The 17,328-nt window shown below is 38.2% G+C and overlaps 1 protein-coding gene across 6 annotated transcripts in view; it reads right to left on the bottom strand.

Annotated features, from left to right (window-relative positions):
• YLPM1 (YLP motif containing 1) overlaps window positions 1–14,128 on the bottom strand; it is a 59,506-nt gene extending 45,378 nt beyond the window's left edge. For 4 of the 6 annotated variants that reach the window (XR_004190433.2, XM_015240779.3, XM_072963434.1 and 1 more), the window contains exons 1-4: window positions 13,082–14,084; window positions 4,385–4,621; window positions 3,253–3,432; window positions 1,177–2,171 (exon numbers count right to left, since the gene is read on the bottom strand). Coding sequence is in view for 5 of the 6 variants with exons in the window: in XM_015240779.3 (XP_015096265.1) it covers window positions 1,177–2,171; window positions 3,253–3,432; window positions 4,385–4,621; window positions 13,082–13,954 (2,285 nt within the window). In the remaining variant the exon portion in view is untranslated. Of the gene's footprint in view, window positions 1–1,176; window positions 2,172–3,252; window positions 3,433–4,384; window positions 4,622–13,081 lie in introns of all 6 variants that reach the window. The other 2 variants (XM_006206073.4, XM_072963435.1) reach the window with 1 other exon arrangement.
• Between the last annotated feature and the right edge of the window lie 3,200 nt (window positions 14,129–17,328).

Below are 17,328 nucleotides of genomic sequence, written 5' to 3'. Positions count from 1 at the left end.
GACTCCATGGGATAATAATGTATGTAAAGCCTCTAATAACGCTGCTGTTACCCAAAGGAATTCATGTTAATTGCCTCTAATGAGCTTTGATTTTGGATAGAGTTTTGTTTTCAGAATACAAACTTGGGGAGGAAATAAAAAATGTATTTTGTTTTCAAATGTAAAAATTAGGTTTAAATTTAAAATGATGATGTAGATCCACTGACACCGAGATAGAAAACTAACCCAATACTGATAAGTGGAAAAACCAAGTTACAAAATAATGTACTTCCCATGATTCAATTTTTATGACACATATTTTAAAAATTATTATCTCCACATAGTGGAATTAGGTTACATACTTTTTTCAATACTTTCCTGTACTATCTACATTTTGTGTAAGGAATATGTATTTCCAGTACAATGTCCAATTGGGAAAAAATATGATTTAAAATGTTTTTCTATAAGAAAATTATCATTTAGGTCAACTTGGGGAAAAAAATACTTTCACAAACTTGAAAAAATAAATTTAACACTTTTTAAAAGATAAAAGAGAAAGCTTAGAAACTACTAAGAAATGTTTTGTGTGTTTTTCTAAATAAAAGTGTGGTTCAGACAAAAGAAAAACATCTCCTAAATTAAGGAAAATATAAAGAATATGAGTTCTATGTGGGCAGAAATTTTGCCCACGTTATAGTCACTGCTGGAAGTACAGAACAGGAACTTAGTATTTGCTGAACAAATGAATAAAACAAAAGTCCTGTTTACCCTTACACTAAATTTCATGGCCTTATTTCACTAGATGCTTATTCATTTTTATCTCCAACAGCTAGCATATCATCTCACAAAGAGAAGTTACCATTTCAGTTACTTGCTAAACAAAAAGCAAAAAGATCAATAAATTTAATAAACATTGCTTTTGAAGCTAAGAAATTGATAAACATTACTCTAAACGACTACATTCATCCTGGACTATAACCTCCACATTTGGATAAAAGCAGTGACATCAAAGAAATGAGGGCATGTTACCATTTCTAGATTTCATTATGCCATGTCCAGTAAGTGAACAATACTAACATTATTAATTGTAAACCAGGAATGCATGTAAAAGTACAAAGAGAATATAAAGGCCTACTCAGCCTATATTAACAAAAAAGCCAAAATAACCCCCCTCTTCCCAAAACAAGGCAGACCTACCTTGGGCCTCTTGGACCTTCCAAGTAACTGCTTCTAGGAGGATCTGGAAGCAGTCCACCTGACCTCCCTGGCATGTCCTTGACCGCAGTGACTGGCTGAGATGGAGCAGCTGAAGACTCCCCAAGTCCTTGCTCAGATGAAAATGAACTGTATGGCAGAGCAGATTTGCCCAGAGGAGCTTTAGAATTCACTTGCTCTGATGGGCCAATGGCTGATTGCAATGGAGGATGGTAAGTTGAGGGTGGGGCAGAACCAAAAGACACAGGAGTGGGAAGAAGTGCTGGTCTAGGTTTCTCTGGAACTTGTGAGTTCTGAGAACTGGAGGCTGGTGGAACTGGGGCTGTTGTTAACTGAGGAGGTATCCCTTGTGGAACTCCAGGGGGAGGTATTCCTGGAGGAGGTGTGGCTGAAGATAATGGTGGAAGGGGCATGACAGGTGGAGGTGCTGTTGAAGAGAGAGGTGGTGGGGGAAGAACTGGTGGTGGTCCTGCAGAAGAGAGGGAAGGTGGGGGTAGAACTGGTGGTGGCCCTGCTGAAGAGAGAGATGGAGGCATCACAGGTGGGGGCACAGAGGTTGGAAGAGAAGGTGGCATCACAGGTGGGGGCATGCCAGGTGGTGGCACTGAAGCAGGCAGGGCAGGGGGCATCACTGGTGGTGGCAATGATGGAGGCAGTACCGGAGGGGGCATTGTTGGTAGAGGTGGAGGCATCTGAGAATATGGGACAAAAGGTGGTGGCATTGACATGTTCCCCATATACTGGTTCTTCATGTTCTGAAATGAATTGACTTTCTCCTGGAGATAGGTCTGAGTGGCTTTCATATGTCCCTGCCATGTTTTCCACTGCTTCTCATACTCCTGAAGCTGATCTTTGTGAGGATAGGAATGAAGCTGTTCCTCCCACAGCTGAAACTCTCGCTCCCATTCTTGGTAGAGATGTTGAAACTGCTGCTGCTGCATCTCATAATGCCGCAGCTGCATATCTACAGACATTGTCTACAAATAAAGGGATAAAAATTATTCCAGGATATTCATAAAAGATAAGTAATCATAATTAAAACATTAATGAATCAAGGGCATTTGAAACCTAAGAAAATTAGAACACAAGATCTTGGGAGGCTAAGGATAAGCCTGTTAAATTCTTTCAATGATGATCATTCACCTTTCTTCCTTTGATTTATTTATATAAGTTATCACAGAGTTGGAAAAAAATCAACCAACATTAAAGCAAATATCTATCTCAACAATAAGTATTTTTCAAGTTTTTAATATTACTATGGATCATTTTAATATTACTATTGAAACTGATCTGTTATAACAAACAGACATAGGTTTATACCTCAAAGATACAAGACAAACAAGTATCTAAGTCACTTCATCTTTTGTGGTGTATTTGCTTAGGTTTTTTTGTGATGACTGTTTTGATCTTGTTGGTGGATTTTTGCTTGTCTGTTACTGTAGTGTTTTTTAGGCAACACACTAGGTTAACTTGAAGCTATATAAGAAGCCCTGGCTTTTTTTTTTTAATCGAAGTATAGTTGATTTACAATACTGTGTTAGTTTCAGGTGTATGGCAATTTATTATATATATAAAAAATAAATATATGTATTATTCTTCTTCAGATTCTTTTCCATTATAGGTTATTACAAGATACTGAATACAGTTCCCTGTGCTATACAATAAATCCTTGTTGTTTATCTATTTTTACATATAGTAGCTTGTATCTGCTAATTCCAAACTCCTGATTTATCCCCCAACCCCCTTTGGTGACCATAAGTCTGTTTTCTGTCTGTGAGTCTGTAAGAAGCCCAGGTTCTTAAATCCCTTAGCAAGATACTCTAACATCTGTCTAGATGGACAAGATCAGAAGACTCTACTCTACCTGCCCCTCCCCAAGAGTATTTTCATAATACCAAACTTCCCAAGCCCCCAGGTAACTGACAGATTAACTGCTTGGGCACTCCCAGGGAAATGTCTGATATCTTTCCTTCTTCACAATTAAATCTCTTTCATGAGAAACAAATCCTTTAAATGTCTTGGGGCAGTTTCCCACGTGTCAACTAAGGAAGTACTCACTTGTATATGTAGTGGTTGCTGTATAATCTGCTGGTACTGTTGTAGGATCTGCTGTAACTGAGTGTGCTTCTGCATTATTCCCTGATACTGGAAGCCAACTCGATGTTGCTGGTGCTGCTGCCAGTGTGCTGCTGCAGCTTGCAACTGTTTTAACCTGGCATCTTCTTCCGGGTCTTCAGACTAAAGACAAAAGAGAGGATATATTTTTTTGTAAGTCATAAACAACCACCAAATTAATAAGAAACTTGAATATTTTATGAAGTATTGTACTGTATAGTATTGTGTTATAAAGTCCAGAATCCCTACAACTCTGGCTGAGAAAAGCTGTTCTATCTTTAGATAAAATACCTACTTCTATCTATACTGTCATCATGGACACTAATACAAAGGGGTTTATAAATTCCACAGTCTTCACTAGCATAATAATCTCATCGTTCCTAAATAGGATAACCATTTCCCTAGGAGAAAGTCATCCACAGTAACTGTCCTTTTCACTCTATGAGAAATCTGTTTCTTTTTCACTTTAGTCACTTTTCACCAGCTGACTACTGTGTAATCATTATATTTCATTAATGTTTCCACATAAGGCTCTTGGGAGAACAATGACCTTTGGACCAACATGAGAACTTCGCGTGTGCCAGCGTATGCTAAGCGACAAGGATTATCACATTTAATGCTTCAATAGCTCTATAAGATACCTACTAATGGAATATACCCATTTTGCAGATGAGAAAATTGAAGCATAGAATGGTTAACTAACTTGCTCAGTCACTACCTAGACTACAGCCTGGGCAGTTTGACAACAGAAGTTGAATCTCATAATTATTGCCCTGTGCTGCCAATATGAAAACACTCAACCTGGCATCCCTTTAGTGCTTAGAGACACTCAATTCAAAAGAGTGTCTAATTCTTTCCTCTCACTTAAATCATGAGAAAAAAATGCCTTTTCTAAGCCTGACAAGGCATACATTTGATTATTCCACAAATGAAACTTTACAGGCACTTAAAAAGAAAATATGAAAATATATATCAATTTGTAACAAAGGTATATGTACATGCATATTATACATATATGAATCAGAAAAAGAGCTGAACAATTTAATAAATACCAAGTAATTAATTTTATGGTTACCTGGGGTTCCTCAGGTGGGAGAGGAGGTGGTACATCCTCATTAGGGGGTGGTAATGGAGGCTCCTCAGATGGAGGGGGATCTGTTACTTGACTGGTGGCAGGCACAGTAACTTCTTCTTTTACTGGCTCAGGTGTATCCTTTGCTACAACAGGACCCTTTTTGTGTCCTGGCAAATGCACTTTTGTCCTCTGCTGCAAACTAAGCAGGTGTTGTCGATACCAATACTGCTGCTGTTCCTACAACAGAAACCATTTTTAAGAATTTTAATTGGCAATCCTGTATGTCTGCAACTTGGTATTGACAAACAACTATATTTATGTCTGTGTTCATGTATCTGTATGTAATAAAAGGCAAAGCTGGACTGAGAAAGGCAAATAACTAAGAGCTTTCAATTCCTCCTCTAAATTTATACATTTAAGTTAAACTATACATATGAATTCAACATACTTCTCTACTCTTGTAAAATAAAAGCACGCTTTTGGAGGTGAGAGCAGTCTTTCTGATAAATGAGCAGAGTAAATCCTTTCAGTATTCACAGCTACTTATTTTTAATTTGCCTTTAGTCGGTCCAGATTTATTCCCAAGGATCTTGTGATTAATGAAAATAACCTGATAGTCTCTCTCTTCTCTCTGTCTTCTCTTCTGCAGTGTTCTTTCCCCTTTTAAACACTACTAATCTTGCTATGCTAAGGTATATTTGCATAAGTCAAGAGTACACCATGTTTTAGAATGCTTTCTATTTATTTTAAAAGTCTCACTTTGCCTTATAAATTATACTGTAATTTGGCTTTCTGGAAGCTTGTTTTGTTTTTCCACTTTTTCAAAGTTGAAACAATAAGTTTAATGTGGAAAAAAAATTATAAGACAGCCTATCCTCATTATTCACAGATTCTGTACTTGTGAATTTGCCTACTTGCTAAAATGTACTTCTAGATCCAAAATCAATACTCAAGGAGCTTTGACAATCATTTGTGAACATGTGCAGACTCGCAAAAAATTTGAGTTACCTGACTTGCATGTTCCCAGCTGAGGCAGGGCATAGCCATGTTCTGCCTTTTTATTTCTTATAATTTAAACAAATGTTTTTTCAAGGTCTATTCAGGGCCACATTTTTCACATTTCTGTGCATTTTGTTGAAGATTTTCCTGTTTAAAATGACTGCCAAGCATACTGCTGAAATACTGTCTTGTGTTCCTAAGTGAAGGAAGGCTGTGATGTGCCTTGAGAAAATACCTGTGTTGGATAAGCTTCGTTCAGGCAAGAGTTAGTGCTGTTGGCTGTGAGTTCAATGTTAATGAATAACAATATACATTAAATAAGGTTATCTTCAAACAGAAACACATAAGAAACAAGGTTACATATTGACTGGTTGATGAAAATGTGACCAAACGCCCACAGGAACCTAACCCCATATTTCCTCTAGGAGCAATGGTTCAGTATTCACTAATTCAGTGCTCTTGACAATTTTATAAAACATAAATACCTTGAATAAAGAGACTCAACTATACAAAATAAGCAATAACTAATTAAAATCAATTAAAAAACCTCACTGCTCAGAAATAACTACAGGATCTCCATTATCCCAGTGTTCATTACCTAATTCCCCATAGTTACAAGGTTACATAGGAAAAAAAAATTGTCCCAACACTAAAATATTCACTAATGAACTGCCCTATATAATTCTATAATTAACAACAGCATATATTCCTACTTAAATTATAAAGATACAGGATTTTATGAAAGTGATTTTGGAGAACTTTGGAACGCATTACTGATAGCTGAGGAACTAAGTACTACCAGTTAACAACCCAAAATAATTTTTTCTAATAGGAACTACAAAAGAGAATGACATGAGCATTAAAGGCTCAAAAACAGCCCCTGGGAAAATTTATAAATCCGTAAAACATTTTTTCAACATATCCAAAAATGAAATAAAAGATACTATAATGTTGTCATATAATTTTGTCACAAAAAATTATAGTACAGAAACCTAATCTACACTTTATTCTTTGTAAACTCCAAGACTCAGCCATTCATGATTTTTGAGCTGTTTTTCAAGATTGTGTCCCAAAGCAAATTTTTACTTTTTATGATAAACTTTTGGTCCTTGTATTAAATTGATTCATTTTACTTGCATTCACTAGAATTCATTATCTTTGTATAACCAAGATTTCTTACATTTTTACTATTTTATCATATATTCTCTCCAATTTTCCACATGCAAATATATGTAATATATACTCTTTTTTCACTAAACATACTGTTTTGTTATTTTTCACTCACAGAATGTAATTTTTTGGGAGAGATATGTCTCATGCCTTTCTTGCAACCTATCTGGTGCTTAAGCATAGTGCTGGAGCACACAATAGAACATCAACAAATAGTTGTTGATCAGCTAAAGACTTCCCTTCCAGGCTACTAATTTCCATGACCTGAAACTTGCTGCAATCCATTGGGAAGAATGTATTTCATCTCACTAACTCCATCTTGAAGTTTGGGTCATTGGTGAGGTTTTTTTGTTTGTTTGTTTTTAATTATCATATACATAATCATCAGCTCCTGGGATATAACTACTTTTACTATTCAATATGAAAAAAAAACAGCACATCAACCATTATAGTCAACAATAATGTAGTATTAAAATATTTTCAGTGGGGAGGGTATAGCTCAATGGTAGAATGCATGCTTTGCATGCATGAGGTCCTCAGTTCAATTCCCAGTGCCTTAAAATTTTTTTTAAACTTTCTTCCATTATTTTATAAAAATACTGAAAATAGCAACAGGTTTATCTTTCAGCTTTAAAAAATTAATAAATTCTTTTCAGCAGAAGTTAAAAGTTTCCTTTTTTTAAAGGTGCTTTGAAAGCATCACCAAAAGATACAAAGGTGCAAACGATCTTTTATAAACTAGAAGTCAGTGGCTACAGATATAAAGATCATTCAGGTCTAGATTTTTTATCAATTTGTACACACCTTATTCTCATGCTTTCTTTGTCTTAGACTTAGTCTAAGGTTAAGAACTGTGTTAGGAGCTCAAGTGGTTGTTGATTTACTGACAGCGTGCACTGCAGGTCAATTTCTATTTAATATGAACCCAATAAGCAGAAACCAGATCAAATTCAATCCTAGGATGAGGACTTGGCACATTTTTAAAGCTCTACAAATGAATAATGATGAAATCATTCAGAAATGTCCTCAGTGACCCCACAGAAGGTCGATTTATCTCTATTTTAGAAAGGAATAAAACCTGCCTGGACTTGCTAATGAAGCCAAACTAGTAGCCAGTTTTTCTGAATGTCCCATTACATCAGGAAACTCCATCTTATATGGGATGTTAGTTCATAGGTTGAGGAAAATCATAGTACAAGTCACATTCAAAAAGAGACTGAATGGAGTTAAAAAGTAAGGATGTATTTGTCACAAATATCATTACCACAAAAGATGCTAATTAATTCAGTACGTACTTACTGACCACTTGCTACCAGTACAGTAATAAACTAGATACTAAATGATTCTCCAAGTAGGGAAATATAAAGGAGGAAGGAGAGGGAGAGAGAGAGAGAATGAACAAATGAACACATGTGTATGTGTGTGTGTGGTGTTTTAAAGATTAATTTCAAAAGGTTACCTTTCCTATCCAGGTTGATTATTACAAATGCCTATAACATTAAATGCTCAGTATCATATCCTAAAGGAAGGAGGCGGGGGTGGTCGGGGGCGGGGGGGCACTTGGTAAAACAATGAAATGGATTTCCATTTTTAAAACGTACTTAAAATATATTTATTTCCAATATTTTTGAGGTTCATATTCTACTCCAGGAATTACATCACCAGATAATCTTAGCCCCACCTTAAAAAACAAAAAAACTATTTTACTTAGCCCCTTCCTCCAGCTCCTGCCCACACTCTCTCTCTCTCCTTCAGTCAAACTTCTTGAAAGAGTTGTCTATACTCACCATCCCCATTTCCTCACCTTCCATCACTCCTCAAATCAATGCAATATGGCTTCAGTCACTATGAAACTGCTCCTGCCAAGGTCAACAATAATCTACATGTCAGTAAATGCAAAAGATAACTCACAGCCTTCATCTTACTTGACCTCTCAGCAGTGACACAGCTGACCACTCCCTCCTCCTAGAAACAGTCTTCCCTTCACTTCTGTGGCCCTGTGCTGTTCTGATTTCCCATATACTTATTTGGCCTTTCTTCCCACTGGTTCTCTTAGATACTGATTCTGCAGGGCTAGGCTCAATCTCCTTTCAACTCTATTCTTACTCTACACATACTCTGCAAGAGACTTCACCTATTTCTGTGCCTTCAAATACCATTTTTGTGCTGATGACTCACAAGTCTATCATGTTTCCCAGATCTCGCTCCTGGACTCCAGACCTATATCTAACTTCCAACTGGACATCACCACTTGGAATCTTATGTCTCAAGGATCTTAAACTCAGTAAGTCTAAAACTTAACTCATCATTTCCCCCTCATCCCAGATCTGTTCTTCCTCTCCTGTGGTTTTCCTATTTTATTAGTATATGGAACCACCATCCACTCAGCAGCCTACCCTAGAAACCCAGGAATCATCCTTGATACCTTCCTCTCCACTACTATTCAATCTCCAATTGGATTCTAGCACCTAATATTTCTCCAGTCTTTCCACTTCTCTCCATCTCATCCATCACCATCAAGTCCAAGTCATGACGAACTCTTGCCTGGATTACTCTATTAACTATTCTCTCCAAATCACTCTTGCTCCTTTCGATTCCACTATCCACATTGCAAAGCAGAGTGAACTTTCAAAAAAGCCAGTCTGTCACATCTGCCTATATAAAATCCTTCAGTGGCTTCCTACTGCCCTTAGGATAAAGTCCTCATAGGTACCCCCTGGTCTGGTTTGGACCTACCATTCTCTACCTGAGCTTTCAGTAAGCCTTACTGAACTTAATTCTTTGAATTCTTATCTGGTTAATTCCTATCCATTCTTCAGGTTTCATTTAAATATTACTTGCAAAGGGAGACCTCTTCAATAAAGGTCAGAGTGCCCAACTATATTTAATCATTTGAAAAATATTTATCCTTCACCTACTCTGTGTTAGACCCTGAGCAAGGCACTGTGAAAACAATGGTGAGCTTTAAAAAGCTTGCCTTTTCTATTCCTTATGGAACAGTCTAGTGATATTTTCTATTTTATAATCTTACAGTACTGTGCACTTCTCTTAATTACTTATTAAATGTCTTTCTCCCCATCGGGACAAGTCAGTGAGGGCAGGTACCATGTCTATTTTGCTCACCATTTCATCTCTGGTACTAAGCACAGTTCTTGGCACATAGTTGTTACTCAATATTTGAATATTAAATAATGACTAAAAACTCTAATCAAAGTCAACAGCTTTATCTAAATAAGTTTTGAGAACACAAGAATAAATCACAATTCATGAAAAAAAGACCATATGCATTTTACCTAGCCAGTCCTTTAAACACACAGAAAAGATAATTCAAAAGACATACTCCATTAAATCACCAGCACTTAACTCTGAAAACCAGAAATTAAATGGAAGAATACTAAGTATCTACCCTGTCTTTTCTATACTAACTGTATTTCCAATCAAATAACCCTAGCTCATGAGTGAAAATCTTTCTTTACAGAATTCAGTACAGTAAATGTAGAAGAAATGGCAGAAAAAGTCATCATGTTGCAAACTCTAAGAAATAATCTACTCACGCAAAGACCATCAATGGATGAACCACTAGATGAAACATTAGATGCAAGATTGATGGGAAGCTTTACAGTGGAGGAATCAGACTGTCACCCCCTGATCAATTTTGGCACCACTAACTGTGGGATGACTAGGTACTGAGTATCTCCTGATGGGGATGCCAGTGAAGTACACAGCACTACCTAGGTTATGAAGTCCACTTACCAAAAGAAATCTTCAATCTAAGGTTTCAGAGTTAATGTTTAGTTTATGAAACACATGGGAGAGAGGAACAAGTCAAATGACACCACGAGATGACAGACAAATCCAGAGCATGGGACAGTCTACAGGACAACTACCATAGATTTTTTTATCAAGCTCAATGACGGGGGGTAGAAAAAGAGAACAGGAGAGACTAGCCTAAGTCAAGGGTTCTCAAGTGAGAGTGATTTTGCCCCCAGGGGATATTTGGCAATGTCTGGAAACATTTTTGGTTGTCACAACTGGGGGCTGCTACTGGGATCTAGTAGGTAGAGGCCAGAGATTCTGCTAACATCCTACAATGCACAGGACAGCCCTGCAACAAAATTATTCTACCCAAGAATGTCTATGTTGGATTTCGATTTGAACAAACCAACAAAACATTATTGAGTCCATTGGGGAATTTTAACATGGATAATACCAAGGAATTATTTTTATTAGTATGATGAGACAATAGGGAAAATCTGAATGGATCAGGTATCAGATGATAGAAACTGTCAATTCTGTTAGGTGTTATGTGTTTACCTAAGAAAGGGTCCTTTTTTTTTTTTTTTAAAGATGTCTAATTAAGAATGAAGGAATCAAATTACTTGAGATCTAAGATTCATTTTAAAATATTTCAGCAAGAACAACAACAATAAAGGCCTAAGTGAAATAAATACAGCAAAATCTTGATAGCTGTTGAAGTCAGTGATGGGTATATGGAGGAATCATACCATTTTCTCTACTTCTGTGCATGTTTAACATCTTTCACCATAAAAAATTTTAATGAACTATTCCAAAAATAAAATATAAATCAAAAAATAATAAATGTGCAGAAGGGTTAAGTGTCAGAGATTGGCACTAGCATGAAAAAAAATGTTTATTATCTAATAAACCAAAGTATCCCAAGTCTAAAACATGACAACTCTTGTATCTTACTCAGGTCTTTGTGGAGAGCCTACAATTTGCAAGGCACTGACCTACATGCTACAGGGGATAAAAAGGTAAGTGGACAGTGTCTGCAAGGGACCTACAATGTGAAGAACAGTACCAAACCACATGGGGAGGCTCAGGCATGGCTTCACAGAGACCAATACTTGAGATGTGCCCTGAAAGCAATACAACTCTAAGAGGGTGGCAGGGTTGAGGAAGTTGGGACAAATTCTAGACAGAAGTAAGAAAACCTAAAGAGGCCCACTCATACCTCTCAAACCTCATCTTCCACCACTTTCTTTCTGGCTCTCATCAAAAAATTTAAGGCACTGAATATTCAAAGCACCAAAAGGAGTTCACTATAGACAAGGGTACAAAGGCAGAAAAGCCAAAAGCAGTGTTCATGTTATTTATATTAAGGATCGGTCTAATCACCCCCTACTACCAAAAAACAATTCATCTGTCTTTCTAACGGGCCAGAAAAAGTCTAGAAGAAATGAGGATATAAATGTCATATTTTGGCTTGACTAACTCTGAAAGTGTTTAACTACAAAAGCACTGGAAATTTCAGAGTAGGGTGATAAAGAGAGCAGAAATTCTGTCTCTACTGTAATAGAAGAATCTAGGAAAATAAGCTGGTCAGATGGTACTAATATGGTAAGCTAACAGAATCTCTTATTCAACTGTTTTACCCATTACCTCAAGTGTTTTCTCTTAATGATGTGCCAAGCACATCTTGCTTATTTAAAACAACTTGTTTTGTTTTCTTAATTTCTAATGTCAAACTACTGTAAAATTAGAATGCTGCATCCCTATCTATTGTAAATCTTTTATATGTAAATCTAAGCTTGTGGATGAAAAGATTCTCTTTTTTCATTAGGGAATCTAGGTAGACTACTAATTGCTAAAAGTGTCTATCTTAAGAAATCAGAACAGAGATTTCTTCCAGTTTAATCCTATCTTCTTTCTTAAGGGAGGAATTCATTTATTACTGTTATCCCATCAATCTTTGACAGGGAAGCATCACTTCAAATAGAAGTTTAGAATAATGGCTTTCTTATGAAGAGCTATCATGAATTTTTTTTTTTTTAAAACCTGGCCAAATTCAAGGCTGTTACTCAGGAGTAAATGGTAACAACACGCAATTCAGCAAATTGGTCATGTCTTAAAAGCATCTTCAAGTGATGTGAGAAAGAATGCATGAGTCAACTCCTTAAATGACCAATAAGCTCCTCAAAAGATCAAATATGTAGACTTCCTAAGTATTATATACATATCCATAAATATAACTAAGATGCTCCTGATTAGAACAAGTTTTCCATTCTTCATTTGTTGAGACCTCTTAATTCAGGAAGCTGATAACTACCAGTGACCCTTAATTTGTTTTTTAAAGAAGCTAACTGGTCGTAAGAGTTACATGCATTTCAAGTGTAAGCCCTTTGAGAAGTTTCTTTTTCATGCTGCCTCTCAAACAGAATTTTAGTTTAAGTTACAATTAAAAAAAAAAAACCCAAACCTTTTCAACAGCAACAAAATCTAGAAGGTTGATCAATGGAAACCAAGGAATACATCTGAGAAGTAAACTCTTGAGCCATACCAATACTCCGGGGTTTAGAGGTATCTTCACACTATTCTCTTAATAATCCACATGTAGCTAGTTTAAAAGCATGGATGTCAGACCTCTGACTTTTACGGAATCCTTTGGAGTGTAAATTAGCTAGTTACTGTGTGTTGGAATTAGGCTAATCACTGGGTAAAGCCCCCAGGTCTGCTCACTTAGGGCCCCCTAGGTGAGAGAGGCGTTCTGGGCAGATGCTTTCTTACCTGTGGAGTCATCGTAGAGGGATCTGGCTCAGGGGCAGCTTGCTGCTGTTCAGCACTCTTGTTCTTGGCCCCGCTTTCCAAAGGCTCTTGCTGGACAGTTGCCTTATTCCCAGAAGAGGCAGATGGTGGTGGTGGAGCTAGTAGCTGGGATTTAGAATGGCCTTGGGAGGGGCGGGAAGGAGATGCCTGAGAAGAGGGCAAGTAGGACTGGGAATGGCTCAAATAGGATTGCGAGGAGGAGGATGAGGAAGAATAAGAGGGGGTGGGCCCCAGGTAGGATTGGGAAGGTGGGGACTGAGAAGGGGACGGCTGAGCGGGAGGCAGGTAGGGCTGAGACGAGGCCGGGGGGTAGTACGAAGGTGGCGGCTGAGGTGGGGGCATGTAAGACTGAGACGGGGGCATATAGGACCCCGGTGGTACTGGGGGAGATTCAGGGGGCGAATCCAGCTCCATGGGAACCAAACCAGGAGGCCCGTCTCGTTGGTGGTGGAGCATCTGATGTTTGTACTGCTGCTGCTTCTGATAGCTGAGAGCCGGACCAGGTGGCGGAGGCATCGGTGGCGGTGGTGGCTGCCAGTCCCCATAGCCGCCCCCCGGCATCACTGGCGGGGGCGGCAGAGGGGGCGGAGGAAGGTGATGGGGCTGGAGCACGCACTGCATTTGCTTCTGGTGCATCTGCTGCAGCTGCTGGAGCTGCGCCAGGTGCTGCTCGCGGAAGCTCATGAAGCCGGAGGAGGAGGGGGCCGCGGGAGTCGTCGAGCTCGAGTACCCGGGCCCTGGCGAGGCCTCAGGAAGGGCCACCGGCGGCGGCGGCGGGACCGGCGGCGGCGGATAGTGGCTGCTCCCGCCATACCGGCCCCAATTCGGGTACATATCGGAGAAGGAGGCGCAGGGCTCGTCCTGGCGCCGTTACTCGTCGCAACCGACCTCTAGGAGCCGCGGCGGCGACGGCGACAGCCGGAACTCGCGGCGCCTACAGGCCCCGGAGCGTGTAAACGGAGCGCGCCAGTGCGCCGGCGCTCCGGAGCTGGGCCCGCGACCGGGAAGGCGGGGACCGTACTGTGGCGACTGCGCCTGCGCAATAACCACCGAGATGAGAACAAAGGCAAGATAGAGCAGCCCTTTGCTTGGCGACTCTCGGTTGCCATCTTCCTTCCGGTTCGGATAATGTAGGTGCGAGCTCAACATTCTCATAGAACCGAGGAACCATAGAGTCTCGCAGCTGAAAGGGGTGGTAGAGATCCTATCGCTCTACGGGTTCATTTTTGAATGAAAAAAAAAAAAAAAAAGATTCCATTCACAGTAGCAACAATCGCAGCAACAACAACAAAAACTACGAAACAAGTAGGAACAACACTAATAAGAAATATGTAGAATGTATATAAAGGAAACTACCGAACCACACAGAATCAAATCCGAGTGGGATAAAACTAGACTTTAAATAGTGGAGCGGTTTATCATGGTTCCGAAAGAAAAGAGAAAAAATTATGAAGATGTCAGTTCTTCTCAAATTAAATTAATAGATTTAATTCAATTCTAAAAAAAAAATCCAACTGGGAACAAATCTGTGAAGAATGGAAATGTATTTTGAAAACAGTGTAAGACTACATCAATTTCTGTAGGTATTGTGAAACGGGAGAAATGAAATTCTTTAGAATAACTCAACACAGAAAAATTCATGTTGGAGTATCTCAACTAAAGGAAAGTTAACAAAAACCAGATACAAGATTACCTAGAAAGGACGACTTAGAAAATAATCCAATCTCTCATCATAATACTAAACATGATCTCCTTTGGCTTGAGTGAATTACTGAAAAACAAATCTGATACACACTGAATTTGGAAGAAGAAAAAAAAAACCCAACTATCTAAACTAACTCTGAGACTTCTAATTGTGTCAGTGTGTCAGTTGTGCACCACTTAAAGATTTGACCTTGCTTTCATCTTAACAACCTAGATCTTCACCTCTCTTAGGAGGTGGATGTGAGTGAAAAATGGGGCAGCTAAGCTTTCTTCAGAAGAAAGGGCTTTTCATTCTCAAATAGGAATTTGTGTTTCTGTTAACTTTTATTGAAATATAAACTATACATCTAAAACTATTCATCATAAGTGTACAGCTTAGTAGATTTTCACAAACCAATCACACTTATGTACTGATCAAGAAACAGAACATCACCCAACTCAGAAATCCCACTTACTTATAATTTTAATATTTCAATTGAAATTCTCTTCAAAAACTAAAAAAATAAATGTGAATCACCTTAGACTAAATTTAAGGAGAAAATCAGATGATCATCTCATTAGATCCAGAAAAATATGATAAATTTCAACACCCATTTATGATTTTTAAAAAGATCTGCAGGCCAGAAATAAAAGGGAACTTCCTTAATCTTACACAGAGTATTTACTAAGAAAAATACAGCAAACATCACACTTAATTGTGAAAAGTTTTCCCACTGAGATTGAGAACAGATGTCCATTACTATCACAATTGCTAAAGGGTGAACTGTGTCCCCCTCCAAAGAAGCTGTTTAAGTCTTAACCCCTAGTACCTCAAAATGCGACCTTATTTGAAAATAGGGTTGTAATAGATGTAATTAATTAAGATGAGGTCATACTGGAGTAGGATGGGCCCCAATCTAATATGGGCCCCAATCTCCTTATAAGATGGCCATCTGAAGACATTCACAGAGAATGCCACGTGATGGAGAAGGCAGGAATGGAGTTATGCAGCTGCGAGCCAAAGAGTGGAACAAATGGAACTCTCATACACTGCTGGTGGGAGTGTAAATTGGGATGGCCACTCTGAAATACTATTTGGCACTGTCTACTAAAGCTGAACAGCCCCAGAGTCTATGACCCAGGAATCCCACTCCTAAGCCAACAGAAACCAATGGAAATATATACGTTCACCAGAGGACATGTACAAAAATGCTCAAAGCAACACTATTTGTAATGGCTGAAAACTGGAAAACAACACAAATATCCACCTATACTAGAACAGATAAGCTGTGATATATTTATATAATGAAATACAAACAGCAAAGAGAATAAATGAACTACATATGAAACAACTCAGATGAATCTCACAAACAATGCTGAGCAAAAGAAGCTAGACAGAAAATAATACAAACTATGTCTTCACATATATAAGCTCAAAAATAGACAAAATTGATATATAGTGTTAGTTTCAGGACAGTGAAGGAATAGTGACTGGAAACAGGCAGAAAGGGAGATGCTGATGCTGTTTCTTAATCTGGGTGCTGGTTACATGGGTATGATCAGTTTATGAAAAGTTCACCAAGCTGTACCACTAATGATTTGTGCACTTTTGTTTATATAATCCAATAATGTACCATCAAGAAAACTGTAAAAGATGGAAATTCAAAAGAATATTTACTGTATAATTGACTTTACATATAGTTCAAAAATAGGCAAAATGAAATTATAGTGTTAAAAGTAAAGGTAGTGGTTGCCTTTGAGGACAAAGAAAAGGATACTGACCAAGGAGGCGTGATGGTTATAAGTAGGGTTTCTGAAGTGCTAACAATGTTCTACTTCTTGAACCAAGTGGTAATTACACAGATATTTGCTTTGTTAATACTTACTGACCTGAGATAAACACGTTCATACTGTATAACACAGGGAACTATATTCAATATCTTATAGTAACTTATGGTGAAAAAGAATATGAAAATGAATATATGTATGTTCATAAGTGACTGAAGCATTATGCTGTACACCAGAAATTGACACAACATTGTAAACTGAGTATATTTCAATAAAAGATATACATACAAAACTTACTGAGCTTTAAATTTATCCTTTGGCCTTTCCTGTTTGTGTACTGTACCTCACAATTTTACAAAAAAGTTTTCAAAAGAGTAGGAAAGAGAAAAGTGACAGTAGTGGAAGGCAGAGAAAGATGACAGGTGGAGGAAGACGGAAAGTTGTCTCTTTGCTTTTTCCTTTCCTACCTGGCATGGTAGTTTCTAGCCATCAGTTTCTCTATCCAGAACCCCTCCCTCAACAACAGGTTTTCCAGCACCTAATAGGGAAACAGCACTGCTATTTAAACAGGCCTTCACAAATTTAGTCATCGTTCTAGATGATACAGGGAATCCTTCCCCCTACATTCTTACTGTCAGGGAACTAACATGCAGTTGGCCATTCTTTTAGCCTGCACAATTTTCAAAAGTCACAACCATCTTCATTATACAGAACCACTGTCTCCAGAAAATTCTTTA

The sequence above is a fragment of the Vicugna pacos genome, chromosome 6 (genome assembly GCF_048564905.1).
Source record: "Vicugna pacos chromosome 6, VicPac4, whole genome shotgun sequence".
Taxonomy (NCBI): domain Eukaryota; kingdom Metazoa; phylum Chordata; class Mammalia; order Artiodactyla; family Camelidae; genus Vicugna; species Vicugna pacos.
Note: the sequence above shows the minus strand (reverse complement) of the source record. Positions and strands in the feature narration are given on the sequence as shown.